The following is a 13,319-nucleotide window of genomic DNA, read 5'->3' on the forward strand; positions in this document are numbered from 1 at the left end:
CAAGCAAAATGGTGGTTACTAGCTACCATTTTGCTGAACCATAAAGATCCATTAAAGGTTAAAATATACAAAAAATACTTATGATCATCTTATTGCTCAACTTTCTAGCTCCTTAGCTCCTTGGCTCCTCACCATCACCTGTCCGGTCCTTGGCACATCTTATCACCACCATCTAGTGTTGAATTCCCAGGTATTTTCACCCCAGTCCCAGTGTTTCGGCTCTGATGAGGCACAGAATCAATCCCATATGTGAGCGGTAGGTCACATCATGATGTCTTGACATTGTGACCTTATTACATTTGTGCAGAATCGTCTCAGGTCTCATCAGAGCCAGAAGTCCAAGCTTAGAGTAAAGAAGACAATGCGCAAAGAACCAAATGGGGGACGGTGAGCAGTAGAGGGGCTGGAGATATGAGTATAAGTATTTTTTGGATTTTATGTTTATTACGCTTTAGCGTCTGAAGAGACCACGGAAGGTAATAAGGGACATTCAATTTGCGGAATGTATTAAATTTCCCTAGATAACTTAGGCAAAGGCAAATTTTAGCTTTTTTGCTCCCTGTTTTTTACAGTTTGAAATTGTATGCCAAGCTAAATACTGTTATCTTTTTTATCCAATGTCATAAGGTTGACTGAACTAGGAATAATTGAAATAATGTAAATTACATTACAAATACAGTAGCTCAGATTTATGTTATTCACAGCACCTTCCCTAGCAATTAATCCTTTGGAATGGTTATTTTCTACTCAAAGTATTCTAAAAAGCACAGATGCATTTCTGGGCAGCAATAGAATCAGTTAATGACTTACTTACTAAAGTGTATTTACTATTTTGGATAATTTACTATTAAACATTAGTTTGTAAACTTTTCATGATAAAGTTAAATTTCCCTGTGCCAGCAACCCAAATGAAAGCAAAACTCTGAACGTCCTTTAAGTGCTGTACCATTATGATCTCTGGAATCCATCCAGAATATTCCATGCTGCACTCTGTACCTAGATGTCAGTTCTCTAGGCATTATAAGTGTATGATTCAGGGTTACCTTCCATTTATTAAAAATATTTTATACAATATAACAACAAAAATATATGTTACAATTATTTTAAAATGTGAAATAAGAAGATAACTGTAAATAAATTATGAAAATTTTAAAATTATAAAACTATTGTAGGAAACCTAGTAGCACACAAAATCCACTGCTTTCTAAGATAAGTTACAGTACATACTTGGCAATTGATTGGACAGCATAAGGCACAATTACCATAAATCTTGTCAAAGACTGGCACCGACCGGAGTAATCTATTAAGCACTGACATCAGTTTAGAGCCAAACACTGTCTCTGGTTGATCTGGAAGAATTCCGTAAAGCTCTCTGATATGCATTGGAATTGCCAATAGAAGACCATAATAACAAAGAATAATAAATGATAAACAGCAGCTCTGGCAAACATTAAGAGACCACTGCAAAATGTTCAATTTGTCTGATTTTCCTCTTTATAGGTATATTTTTGAGTAAAATGTAAATTGTTCATTTATTCTATAAACTTCTGACAACATGTCTCCATTTCCAAGCAATACATTTTGTAATTTTTTTTCTGAAAAGGAGAAATGGTCAAAATTTTAAAAAAACCCCAGTGCTTTCAGACCTCAAATAATGCAAAGAAAACAAGTTCATAATCATTTAGAAACAACGATGCTAATGTTTTAACTCAGGAAGAGTTCAGAAATCAGTATTTTGTGGAATAACCATGATTTTTAATCACAGCTTTCATGCGTCTTGGCATGCTTGGCACCAGTCTTTCACACTTCTGGCACAAAAATGTAAGCAGTTCTTCTTTGTTTGATGGCTTGTGACTATCCATCATCCTCTTGATTACATTCCAGAGGTTTTCAGTGGGGTTCAGGTCTGGAGATTGGGCTGCCCATGGCGGGGTTTAGATGTGGCTGTCTCTTAATTTTTGCCAGAGCTGTTTATTAATTTGCAATCACACTATATATATTTATATGCACAGTATTGAAATAATCTAACATAAAAGACATACACAGCAACCTTTCAAAAACTAGGCACAAGCAATACTATTCCAAATAGCGACATTCAAAGTCACATGATGAATTCTGCACAGAAAACCATATGACATTACAATGCAAAAAGCAAATACCAAGTATACTAAGTCAATACCTTACAAAAAATGCTCTGTTTAAATAACTGTCAGAAATAATAAAAAAAAAATACTCTCTTCATTAATGTTGTGTTTTAATATTCAAATAGCAAATCAAGTTAAAGAAAACCAGTCATGTCCAAAAACACTATTTACCTTCAGACTGGCCACTGTTCTCTCAACCTGAGTGTGACAGCTTCATATAATTCTATCAGACTGACACTCTCCAGTCAGGAGAGCCGCAGCCTGTGGTCCACGGATGTCAACATGACTGCGTAATCAAAGTGCTTGGGAGTGATTACAGCCACACTCATAGTACAGGGATCATATCTACATCATGCACCAGCCCTATAAATGAAAGCCAGCGGCTACAGGAACAATATCATTATATATTTACTCCCTAACACCATACTTTCACTGAGGTGGGCTGACAGGATTTTATGCTATTTATCTGTAGATTAACCCTGGAGGAAAATAGCATTTTGGACATGACAGGTTCTTAATAAGATCCAGTCCTGCAATTACCATTCCAATTGTACACAGAAATAATAAATATATTACATAAACAAATAAATATTTAAAGGGAACCTGTCAGCAGGATTGTGCACAGTAACCTACAGACAGTGTCAGGCTGGCACCGTTATACTGATTACAATGACACCTTGGTTGATGAAATCCGTCTTGTGGTTGTTGTTTAATCTTTATTTTCAGTTTTGAGTTTATGATATGCTCATGCTCCGGGCCGGCCTGTGGGGGGTCTGCATGAGGTGCACTGATTAGGTATTCATCTGTTTGGCTTCTGACAGGTCACTGATCCCTCACTGAACTGACCCCTAGTTTAAATAATGAATATTATATATAGCTTGGAAGAAAAAACCTTTCTGCAGGCAGGTGCCAACAGTGGCACCTGCGCTGTAGCATGATCATATATCTGTTGTGCATATAATTATTTTGTTTGATCTTATCCTTCTATTTATTTTAAAAAAATCCATTTGAAAATGATGTCGCCACCGCCACCTGCCTGCAGTAGGATTTTTATTACCATTTCATTCGGCCTGGAATTGTTTTCCCATTATTCGGTGCACTTTATGGTAAAATTAATAGTGGCATTCATAACTACAATTTATCCTGCAAAGAAATAACATAACCCTATGTTGACAAAAATTAAAATAGTTTTTACTCTTGGACATAAGAGAGGAAATAAACTAAAAGGGCTAAAAAAAAGCCAAGCTTTAAGGAGTTAAATCTATCAAAAATTAGAGATCGCCAATGACACAAGACAAAGTAAAACTGTATTCTGTTACAAAAATAATAATAATAAAATGACTGAATATAATAATTATTGAATTCTTATATAGTACATAATGTAATTTTGCAACAAAAAAATTAACATATAAGAAGCGTAGTCCTCAAAAGATGGAAACCGGAAAAATAATGGACAATTGGTTCTATTACTTTTGGTTACTTAGCACCACTTTTCAGACATTGTTATCATAATCTATATTTACTATCAATATGTTTTCAGAATGTGGAAGGAATCATATGCAAACATGGGGAGAGCATGCAAACTCCTTGCAGGTTTTGCATAGCAGCTGAATGGGTTAAAAACCCAGGATTGAAGCATGGTAAAGCACAATATGAAAGTACCGTGCCGTATCCTTCATTGCGGTTCCCTGCATAAACAATGGAAAATGAGATATATAAAAATACCTAAAATATGATATGTGGTGATATTATTTAGGGTACAAGAAAAAATCATTGAATTGCCTAGTTTGGAATAGTGTAACTTGCTTACATTATGAAACAGCATAGTTTGCTTACTTTACTTCTATGGATTCAGGTGCATCTCACAAAATTAGAATATCATCAAAAAAGTTAATTTATTTCAGTTCTTCAATACAAAAAGTGAAACTCATATATTATATAGAGTCATTACAAATAGAGTGATGTTTTTCAAGTGTTTATTTCTGTTAATGTTGATGATTACGGCTTACAGCCAATGAAAACACAAAAGTCATTATCTCAGTAAATTAGAATACTTTATAACACCAGCTTGAAAAATTCTAAATGTTGGCCTACTGAAATGTATGTTCAGTAAATGCACTCAATACTTGGTCGGGGCTCTTTTTGCATCAATTACTGCATCAATGCGGCAGACAGGTGCCAAGTCCTGCTGAAGAATGAAATTTCAATCTCCATAAAGCGTGTCTGCAGAGGGAAGCATGAAGTGCTCCAAAATTTCCTGGTAGACAGCTGCGCTGACTTTGGTCTTGATAAAACACAGTGAACCTGCAACAGCAGATGACATGGTTTCCGAAACCATCATTGATTGTGAATGCTTCACACTAGACCTTGGAAATCAAGGTCCCAGAGTCTGGAGGAAGAGTGGAGAGACAGACAATCCAAGCTACTTGAGGTATAGTGTGAAATTTGGGGAGACATGTCATCTGCTGGTATAGGTACACTGTATTTTATCAAGACCAAAGTCAGCTGAGCCGTCCACTAGGAAATTTTAGAGCACTTCATGCTTCACTCTGCCGACAAGCTTTATGGAGAAGTAGATTTAATTCTCCAGCAGGGCTTGTCACCTGTCCACACTGCCAAAAGTACCAATACCTGGTTTGAAAACAGCAGTATCACAGTGCTTGATTGGCCAGCAATCTCATCTAACCCTTCCCCGACAGAGAATCTATGGGTGTTGTCAAGAGTAAGATGAGAGACACCAGACCCAACAATGCAATGACCTGAAGGCTGCTATCAAAGCAACCTGGGCTTCCATAACACCTCATCAGTGTCACAGACTAATCGCCTCCATGCCACGCCGTATTTATGCAGTAATTGAAGCAAAAAGTGCCATGACCAAGTATTGACTGCGTTTACTGAGCATACATTTCAGTAGGCCTACATTTCGGACGTTAAAATCATTTTTCAAGCTGGTGTTATAAAGTATTATAATTTACTGAGATAATGACTTTTGGGTTTTCATTGGCTGTAAGCCGTAATCATCAACATTAACAGAAATAAACTCTTGAAATATATCACTCTATTTGTAATGACTGTATCATATGAGTTTCACTGTATTGAAGAACTGAAATAAATTAACTTTTTGATGATATTCTAATTTTGTGTGATGTTAAACGACAATTGAGTGACGATATAAAAATAATATAATAATTAAAAAAGCTTAGAATTAATGCTTCCATTTTCTGGTTTAGTTCAAATTTTCCTGCCTCTGACATAAATCTTTCTTCCCAATTTCTAGGAAAAACTGAAAGTTAATCAGACTGACATTCCAGTGGAATCATTGAAGTTTGAACAAGAAGATGTTTATGTGGACATGGTTGAGCATGCTGGTAAATCACTTCAATTTCAGTTTTCAGTGTGCCAGATTTTTCTAAAACTTTTTTATTGCTATTATTTATTATTATTTATTTACCTGTTCGTTGCAGCATTGAAATGTTGTCAGAATTTACTATACATTGATATGTTTTTATACTTACAATTTAGTAAATGTCAAAACATTAAAGAATGACTAGAGATGGTAGAGCATAAATACAGAAAAAGAAGAAAAGTTGATTAACTTTCCTAAAAACTGATTTACTTAGTGTGTGAATTATTAATTTTTAACATGACAAATGTCCTTTTTGATCATTATATATTGATAAATAATTTCAAATTCTTACCTATTTGATTACTTTAGCAGTTTTTGGTGCTACATTTCTTCTGGAATTCTGGGTGTTTACTATTAATATCATGATACTTATTTTTATGTATCAATGTTCAGAACTCCCTATTTTATTTCAATACATAACAAAGTAAAATGGAAACTTTCCTGAAAATATTTGCTGCAACTTCCATTGTCAACATGATCTAATACTGTTAATATAAATCTAGAAGCATAGGATGAAATTATTTAGATATTAAAAAAATTTCCTCTTGTGCTGTTGCACTGTTACATAGCTTCTTGTATGTAGAGCGTCACTAACAATAATGCAGCATGTGAGGAAGGAGGGGTGTTCAAAAACTGAAAAGTGAGGCGTGCAATATTATTCGGCCCCTTTACTTTCAGTGCAGCAAACTCACTCCAGAAGTTCATTGTGGATCTCTGAATGATTCAATGTTGTCCTAAATGCCTAATGATGATAAACATAATCCATCTGTGTGTAATCAAGTCTCCGTATAAATACACCTGCTCTGTGATAGTCTCAGGGTTCTGTTTGAAGCACAGAGATCATCATGAAGACCAAGGAACACAACAGGCAGGTCTGTGATACTGTTTTTGAGAAGTTTAAAGCTGGATTTGAACACAAAATGATTTCCAAAACTTTAAGCATCCCAAGGGGCACTGTGCAAGTGATCATATTGAAATGGAAAGAGTATCATACCACTGCAAATCTACCAAGACCCGACCGTCCCTCTAAACTTTCATCTCAAGCAAGGAGAAGACTGAAGAGAGATGCAGTCAAGAGGCCCATGATCACTCTGGATGAACTGCAGAGATCTACAGCTGAGGTGGGAGAGTCTGTCCATAGGACAACAATCAGTCGTACACTGCACATATCTGGCCTTTAAGGAAGAGTGGCAAGAAGAAAGCCATTTCTCAAAGATATCCAAAAAAAATGTTGTGTAAAGCTTGCAACAAGCCACCTGGGAGACACACCAAACATGTGGAAGAAGGTGCTCTTGTCAGATGAAACCAAAATCGAACTTTTGGCAACAATGCCAAACAATATGTTTGGCGTAAAGGCAACGTAGCTCATCACCCTGAACACACCATCCCCACTGTCAAACATAGTGGTGGCAGCATCATGATTTGGGCCTGCTTTTCTTCAGCAGGGACAGGGAAGATGGTTAAAATTGATGGGAAGATGGATGGAGCCAAATACAGGACCATTCTTGAAGAAAACCTGTTGGAGTCTGCAAAAGACCTGAGACTGGGATGGAGATTTGTCTTCCAACAAGACAATGATCCCAAACCTAAAGCAAAATCTACAATGGAATGGTTCACAAATAAATGTATCCAGGTGTTAGAATGGCCAAGTCAAAGTCCAGACCTCAATCCAATCGAGAATCTGTGGAAAGAGCTGAAAACTGCTGTTGACAAACGATCACCGTCGAACCTCACTGAGCTCGAACTGTTTGCCAGAGAAGATGGGCAAAAATTTCAGTCTCTCGATGTATAAAACTGATAGAGACATACCCCAAGTGATTTGCAGCTGTAATCGCAGCAGAAGGTGGGGCAACACAGTATTAAGTTAAAGTGGCCGAATAATATTGCACACCCAACTTTTCAGTTTTTGAATTTCCACAAAAAGTTAAAATAACCAATAAATTTTGTTCAACTTCACAATTGTGTTCCACTTGTTGTTGATTCTTCACCAAAAATTTACATTTAGTATGTTTATGTTTGAAGCATGATATGTGGGAAAAGGTTGAAAAGTTCCAGTTGGCCGCATACTTTCGCAAGGCACTGTACTTGCCAGGGTACACCGTGTCAGCACCCATTTCCGAAAGTCATCTTTGGCTTTCGCAGGTCTGGCTTTGCTGCATCAGCGCTTTAATTTGCCTCATCACCAACTGATTTGTGACCTGCCCACAACCTGGAATTCGACCTTTTATATGTTGGCAAGGCTTAATGAGTAGCAGAGGGCAGTGTGTCTGAATTCCAGCTTCACAATGCCTGTCAGAGTAACACTCAGCCCCCACACATAACAACTGCTGAGTGGGTGTGGATTGCTTCTCAAAGAGGAATGCTGAGCAGGTGACTATGTAGCAAGATTTTACAGTGGCTGATACCACACTGCCCAGCCTCACACAATTTTCTCAGGCCACATTGGGTGATGACGAGGAACAGGAGGAATATGAGTTTTGCTCTGCTCTACAGAGGGGACTCACAATTCCAGCTTCATGCTTGTCCCACATGGATGGCCTGGAGAAGACGATGCATCATGAGGAGGAGGGGATGGTTAGTGTTCATCCAGGTGTGGACTCTGAACGTTTGACTCCTTGTAGTCTGCCACACATGGCACAGTTCATGTCCAGCTGCTTTTCCCAAGACCCTTGCATGCAAGACATTTTGTCCACCGTGAAATACTGGCTGTGCACCTTTCTTAACCCACAGTACAAGGAGAAATTTCCTTTTCACATGTCCAAGGCAGACGTGCCATTTTCAGTGCATGCATGCCAGATGGCCATTGTGAACGTCTTGCTGAAAAGATTACCCTCAGTCAACGTTGTTGGCAGAGGTACCGGCTCTTTTCACCCTCAAGGTTTACAGGGGAGGGTGCAACTCAGAGTGGGGGGAATGTCCAGCAGCTGGGCCATTTGTATGAAACCATCACATCAGAAAGGACTATCTGTGAGTATAACTATGATGAGGAGGGAGAAATTGACCAAGATGGAGGAGTATTTATGTGACCATACCAGCGTCCTTCCTGATTCTTCAGTGCCCTTTAACTATTGGCTGTCCATGCAGCACACTTGGCCTGCCTTCTCCTCGTACGCCTTGGAGATGCTGTCATGCCCTGCTGCAAGTGTGTTGTCTGAGCAGGTTTGTAATTCGGCCGGTGCAATCATAATGGATAGGTGCACACACCTGTCAAGGGAAAATGCAGACAGGCTGACTCTTCTAAAGTTGAACAAGGGCTGATTTCTTCCAACTTGGTAAGCCCTTTAAAAGTCCAAGTGAAATGTGCGTTGGGGCGGTGGACACATTTTTTACCACGTTCAAATCAGTAACTTCTCTCCCCCATTCTATGCTTCTCTTGATTAGGCTTGTTAAAGCCATGTTCCCCATGGGCTAAAAGCCATGGTTAGTTGGTTAGCACATTGCAATTTTTCTTCCTTGCTGCTGATAGTAGGCTTTCTGTTTGCACTGTCAATGACACATGCACTTGTTAGCTTATTTATTTGTTACATTTGGAGGGGGTTTTTGTACTGTGGCAGCTTGGTCTAGTATTAAGTGGTAGACATTCATGTTTTGTCACCATTCTATATCTGTTTATTTATATTTTCTTATTTTGCTGCACATTGCACTTTGAACTTTATTTGCTTTATTTGATTTCCCCCAAAAAAATATAATTAAATATTAACTGACTAATTCAATTGTAGTGAGAAAATCTTTTAAAAAAATATAACTTTTTTTATAACAGTGAAGTTTAGAGCACACAAACGATGTCAGATTAACCACAATATCTCTATGGTATCTTTTAGGGAAACTGTGGCTCCAAAGCATATATTAACCATTCTAATAAAGTGCAATAAGAAAGGTATTAAACCCCCTATTAAATCAGTTTGAGATAAGGAAATTAATATTTTGTCCCCTTATTCTGCTTGTATTCAGACATTCGGGTTTGCATTCTAGATAGGCCACGTTTAGCCAATGTTGTAAATTTTATAGCTGAAACAATCAGCCATAATAGGCATTTGGTCTGGATACTATCATACGATTATAAATTAATTTGCACAACAATGTTAGGTGACCAGAGATTTTTAAACCTGCTGTATTTCAGATGGAACTGTCATGCTATTTGAATTAAAAAGGCCTTTTCTTTAGACATTAAGTGGTAGAGGATTTTAACACCGACACACTGTATTTTAGATGGAACTGTCCCTATTGTTAAATTATTATGTCTTTTCATTAGATATAAAGTGATGGAATATTTTAACAGCAACACACTGTATTTTAGTTGGAGCTGTCACTACGATATTGTTAAACTGCCCTTTCAAAAAGATTCCAAGAGTAAATGCATGAGCATCTATACTCTCCTGACATAAAAGAGAGCGATATATTGCACTTCTAAGGGTTCAAATAGAACACTGGCTAATGCTATGGAAAATAGGTTCTTTCCTGCATATCATGTAAGGATGATATACGCCCAGCAGGAATCACCAAGGAAATATGGAACCATTGATCCTAGTTAAGACTCAAACTAGATGAATAAGATATCAAAATATAGATCAAGCCCCATCACGGCATCTTTCAGCTGGTCTGATAGAGACCCCTTGGGTAATTTTTGGAAAACTTTGCATATTATACAATGGTGAAACTTGTACTCCTTATCTCTACCTCTTGTAATAACTGCAAAATGTATTGTGATGTCCCCATCACAGCATTTTTCAGATTGTCTGATACAGACCCCTTGGGTAATTTTTTGAAAACTGTGCACATTGTGTAATGGTGAAACTTTTACTCCCTATCTCTACCTATTCTAATAACGGCAAAATGTATTGTGAGGTCCCCATCACAGTCTCTTTCAGCGTGTATGATACAGACCTATTGGGGTAATTTGTGGAAAACTTTCTACTTTGCGAAATAGTCAAATTTTTACTGTCAATCGCTATATATATTCTATTATTATAGTTTCCTTTATTGTGTTGACATTCTCATGGTGTCTTTAAGCATGTATCTTGGAGCTTGATGTTGAATTTTGGGTCTGCACTTGGACATTTTGGAACATAAATGCATTAATATGCTCCACACACTTCTTCAAGTTTCAGCCTTACACAAAATAATCATATGTGTAATTAAACATGCTCTCTATATATATGCTGCTAGTTCGAAAATCTTACCAACACATCCCTTTGTAAAAGGACATTCTGCATAATACCTCTGTTAGCATATGCCACATAATGCTCATATACGCAACACTCCAGTAGGTGGGCAGAACACCTGGGTGCAAAATATGTGTCTGAGGATGAAACCACTGGCCCTTCCCTTGTGTTACACCCTTCCCAATCTGCTGATCAGGAAGGAGGTGCTGATGGCTTTTGCCCACAACCTGCAGTTACACAGACACAACAGTCAGCAACCACGTCCAGTTCATTGTCCCAGCGCAGCATTCAGTTGTCACTTTTCAGCATATATTTCTCTTCAAAAAATTGCTCATTCATAATGTAGATATGAACAAAATATATATTTATGAAATCATATAATATCAACAGAACTATAATTGGGAATTATTAAAATCAACTAAAAACAAAGAGAATAGTGGTCATGGCAAATGTACATGATTAACTAACTAAATACATAAATATATTCCTACTATTAAATATAAAAGATGCTAAAGTGCAAGCATTAAATCATATACTGTATATACAGGATGGGCCATTTATATGGATACACCTAAATTAAATGGGAATGGTTGGTGATATATGTAGGGATATGTGTAGGAATACTCGGACCTAACACCCATAATGTGGATGTGCACCATCTTGGGTGTCAGGTCAGAGCATTCCTACATGAACAGTTTCCTGGAAAGTAGATTGGTTGTCGTGGGCCAGTTGAATGGCCACCAAGGTCTCCTGATCTGACCCCCTTAGTCTTTTATTTTTGGGGTCATCTGAAGGCATATGTCTATGCTGTGAAGATACGAGATGTGCAGCATCTGAAACAACGAATACTGGAAGCCTGTGCTAGCATTTCTTCTGTGGTGCTACTATCAGTGTGTCAAGAGTGGGAGAAGAGGGTTGCATTGACAATCCAACATAATGGGCAGCACTTTGAAAACATTTTATAGGTGGTTATAAACTTGTAAATAACTCATTAAAGAATAAAGTTACATTAAAACCAAGCACACCATTGTTTTTTTATGAAATTCTCATTAAGTTTGATGTGTCACATGACCCTCTTCCCAATGAAAAAAAAAGTTGGATCCAAAATGGCCAACTTCAAAATGGCTGCCATGGTCACCACTTGTTATGGCTAGTGGAACGCACCGAATAAATAGAGATGTTTTTATTGATATTGGTGCGCTCGCAGCCCGGGGTCCACCATGCAGGAGTACCTGCTGCTAGCAACGGCAGCACGATATGGCAGTATGGACTAACTCAGTTACTTCAACGAGTAGTCGTGAAAGAAAAGCACTGTGCCCTGTTAGGCTTCACAGAGGCACAGGCTAACTGCCCACACAGAGAGCAGTCAGTGGTCACACATGCACACAAAACCCCTCGTCGGAGGTGCCAGCATTCTAGGGGCTTATTTCAGCCGGGTCCCTGAACACTCTCGTGACCACACTGGCGCAAAGCACTTAACAAAGAACAATACTAGCGCATGAGAACCTTAAATAGCTGCAGCATGTACAGGACCTTCATAGAAGGACCAATGAGAAGCTACACCAGAGGGTGAGCACCTACAGGACCTTCCTGAAAGAGCCAATGACCTTAGCTGCAGTATCAGATCATGTGACCCTTGATCTCCACTGAGAGATCTTACTCTGGGCATGCTCAGAACGAGCAAAGCAGGACTTAGACCCAGAAGCGTCTGCTTGCCGCTGCCCAGCACCGACTTCAATGGCAGAAGCAGGAAAGGCAGCAGTAACTCTTAGCACAGAGTCAGACTGAGCGAGATGCTGGGACAGACGTCTCCGCTGAGCAGGCTCCACTGTGGCAGGAGAAGAATTGGAGACTGCAGCAGAGATGGACCGAGATTCCCCCTGTGCAGAGGAGGGAACTCGACCCCTAACATTACCCCCCCTCCTACGGCCCCCCTCCTTGGGCCTCGCTACGTTCGAAGGCAGCAATGAGCTGCGGAGCCCGAATGCGCTCAGCAGGCTCCCACGACCTATCCTCAGGACCGTAACCCTTCCAGTCCACCAAAGAAAACTTTTTGCCACGAACCACCTTGTACACCAAAATAGCGTTCACCTCGTAATCGTCCGTAGACGAACCCGATGTCCCGGCAGATGACTCAGAAAACCGGGACATGTATACGGGCTTAAGGAGGGACACATGAAAGGTGTCGGTGATAACTAGGCTTGGAGGAAGAGCTAGATGGTAGACCACAGGATTAACCTGTTGGAGGACCTTGAAGGGACCCAAGTAGCGAGGAGCAAACTTAATGGACTCAACACACAGCCTGATGTTACGGGCGGAGAGCCACACTAAATCGCCGGGAGCAAAGGTCGGAGTGGGGCGCCGATGTGCATCGGCGGAAGACCTCATTCTCTCCTTGGAGGCCCGAATGGCATCCTGAGTGCGGTCCCAAATGTCCCGTGCCTCCACAGCCCAGTCTGCCACCCTGGAGTCGGCGGAAGACACGGGCATGGGCACAGGTACCCACGGATGCTGACCATAATTAAGGAGGAATGGCGTCTGTCCAGTGGAGTCGGCTACAGCGTTGTTCAGTGCAAACTCTGCCCACGATAGCAAGGATGCCCAGTC

General features: G+C 39.3%; 1 protein-coding gene across 2 annotated transcripts in view; it reads left to right on the forward strand.

Annotated features, from left to right (window-relative positions):
- BANK1 (B cell scaffold protein with ankyrin repeats 1) overlaps positions 1-13,319 on the forward strand; it is an 828,100-nt gene that overhangs the window by 652,976 nt on the left and 161,805 nt on the right. For both annotated transcript variants that reach the window (XM_077277945.1, XM_077277934.1), the window contains exon 8: positions 5,422-5,512. In XM_077277945.1, the coding sequence (XP_077134060.1) occupies positions 5,422-5,512 (91 nt within the window). The remainder of the gene's footprint in view (positions 1-5,421; positions 5,513-13,319) is intronic.

Source organism: Ranitomeya variabilis, chromosome 1 (assembly GCF_051348905.1).
Source record: "Ranitomeya variabilis isolate aRanVar5 chromosome 1, aRanVar5.hap1, whole genome shotgun sequence".
In the NCBI taxonomy this organism is placed as follows: Eukaryota; Metazoa; Chordata; class Amphibia; order Anura; family Dendrobatidae; genus Ranitomeya; species Ranitomeya variabilis.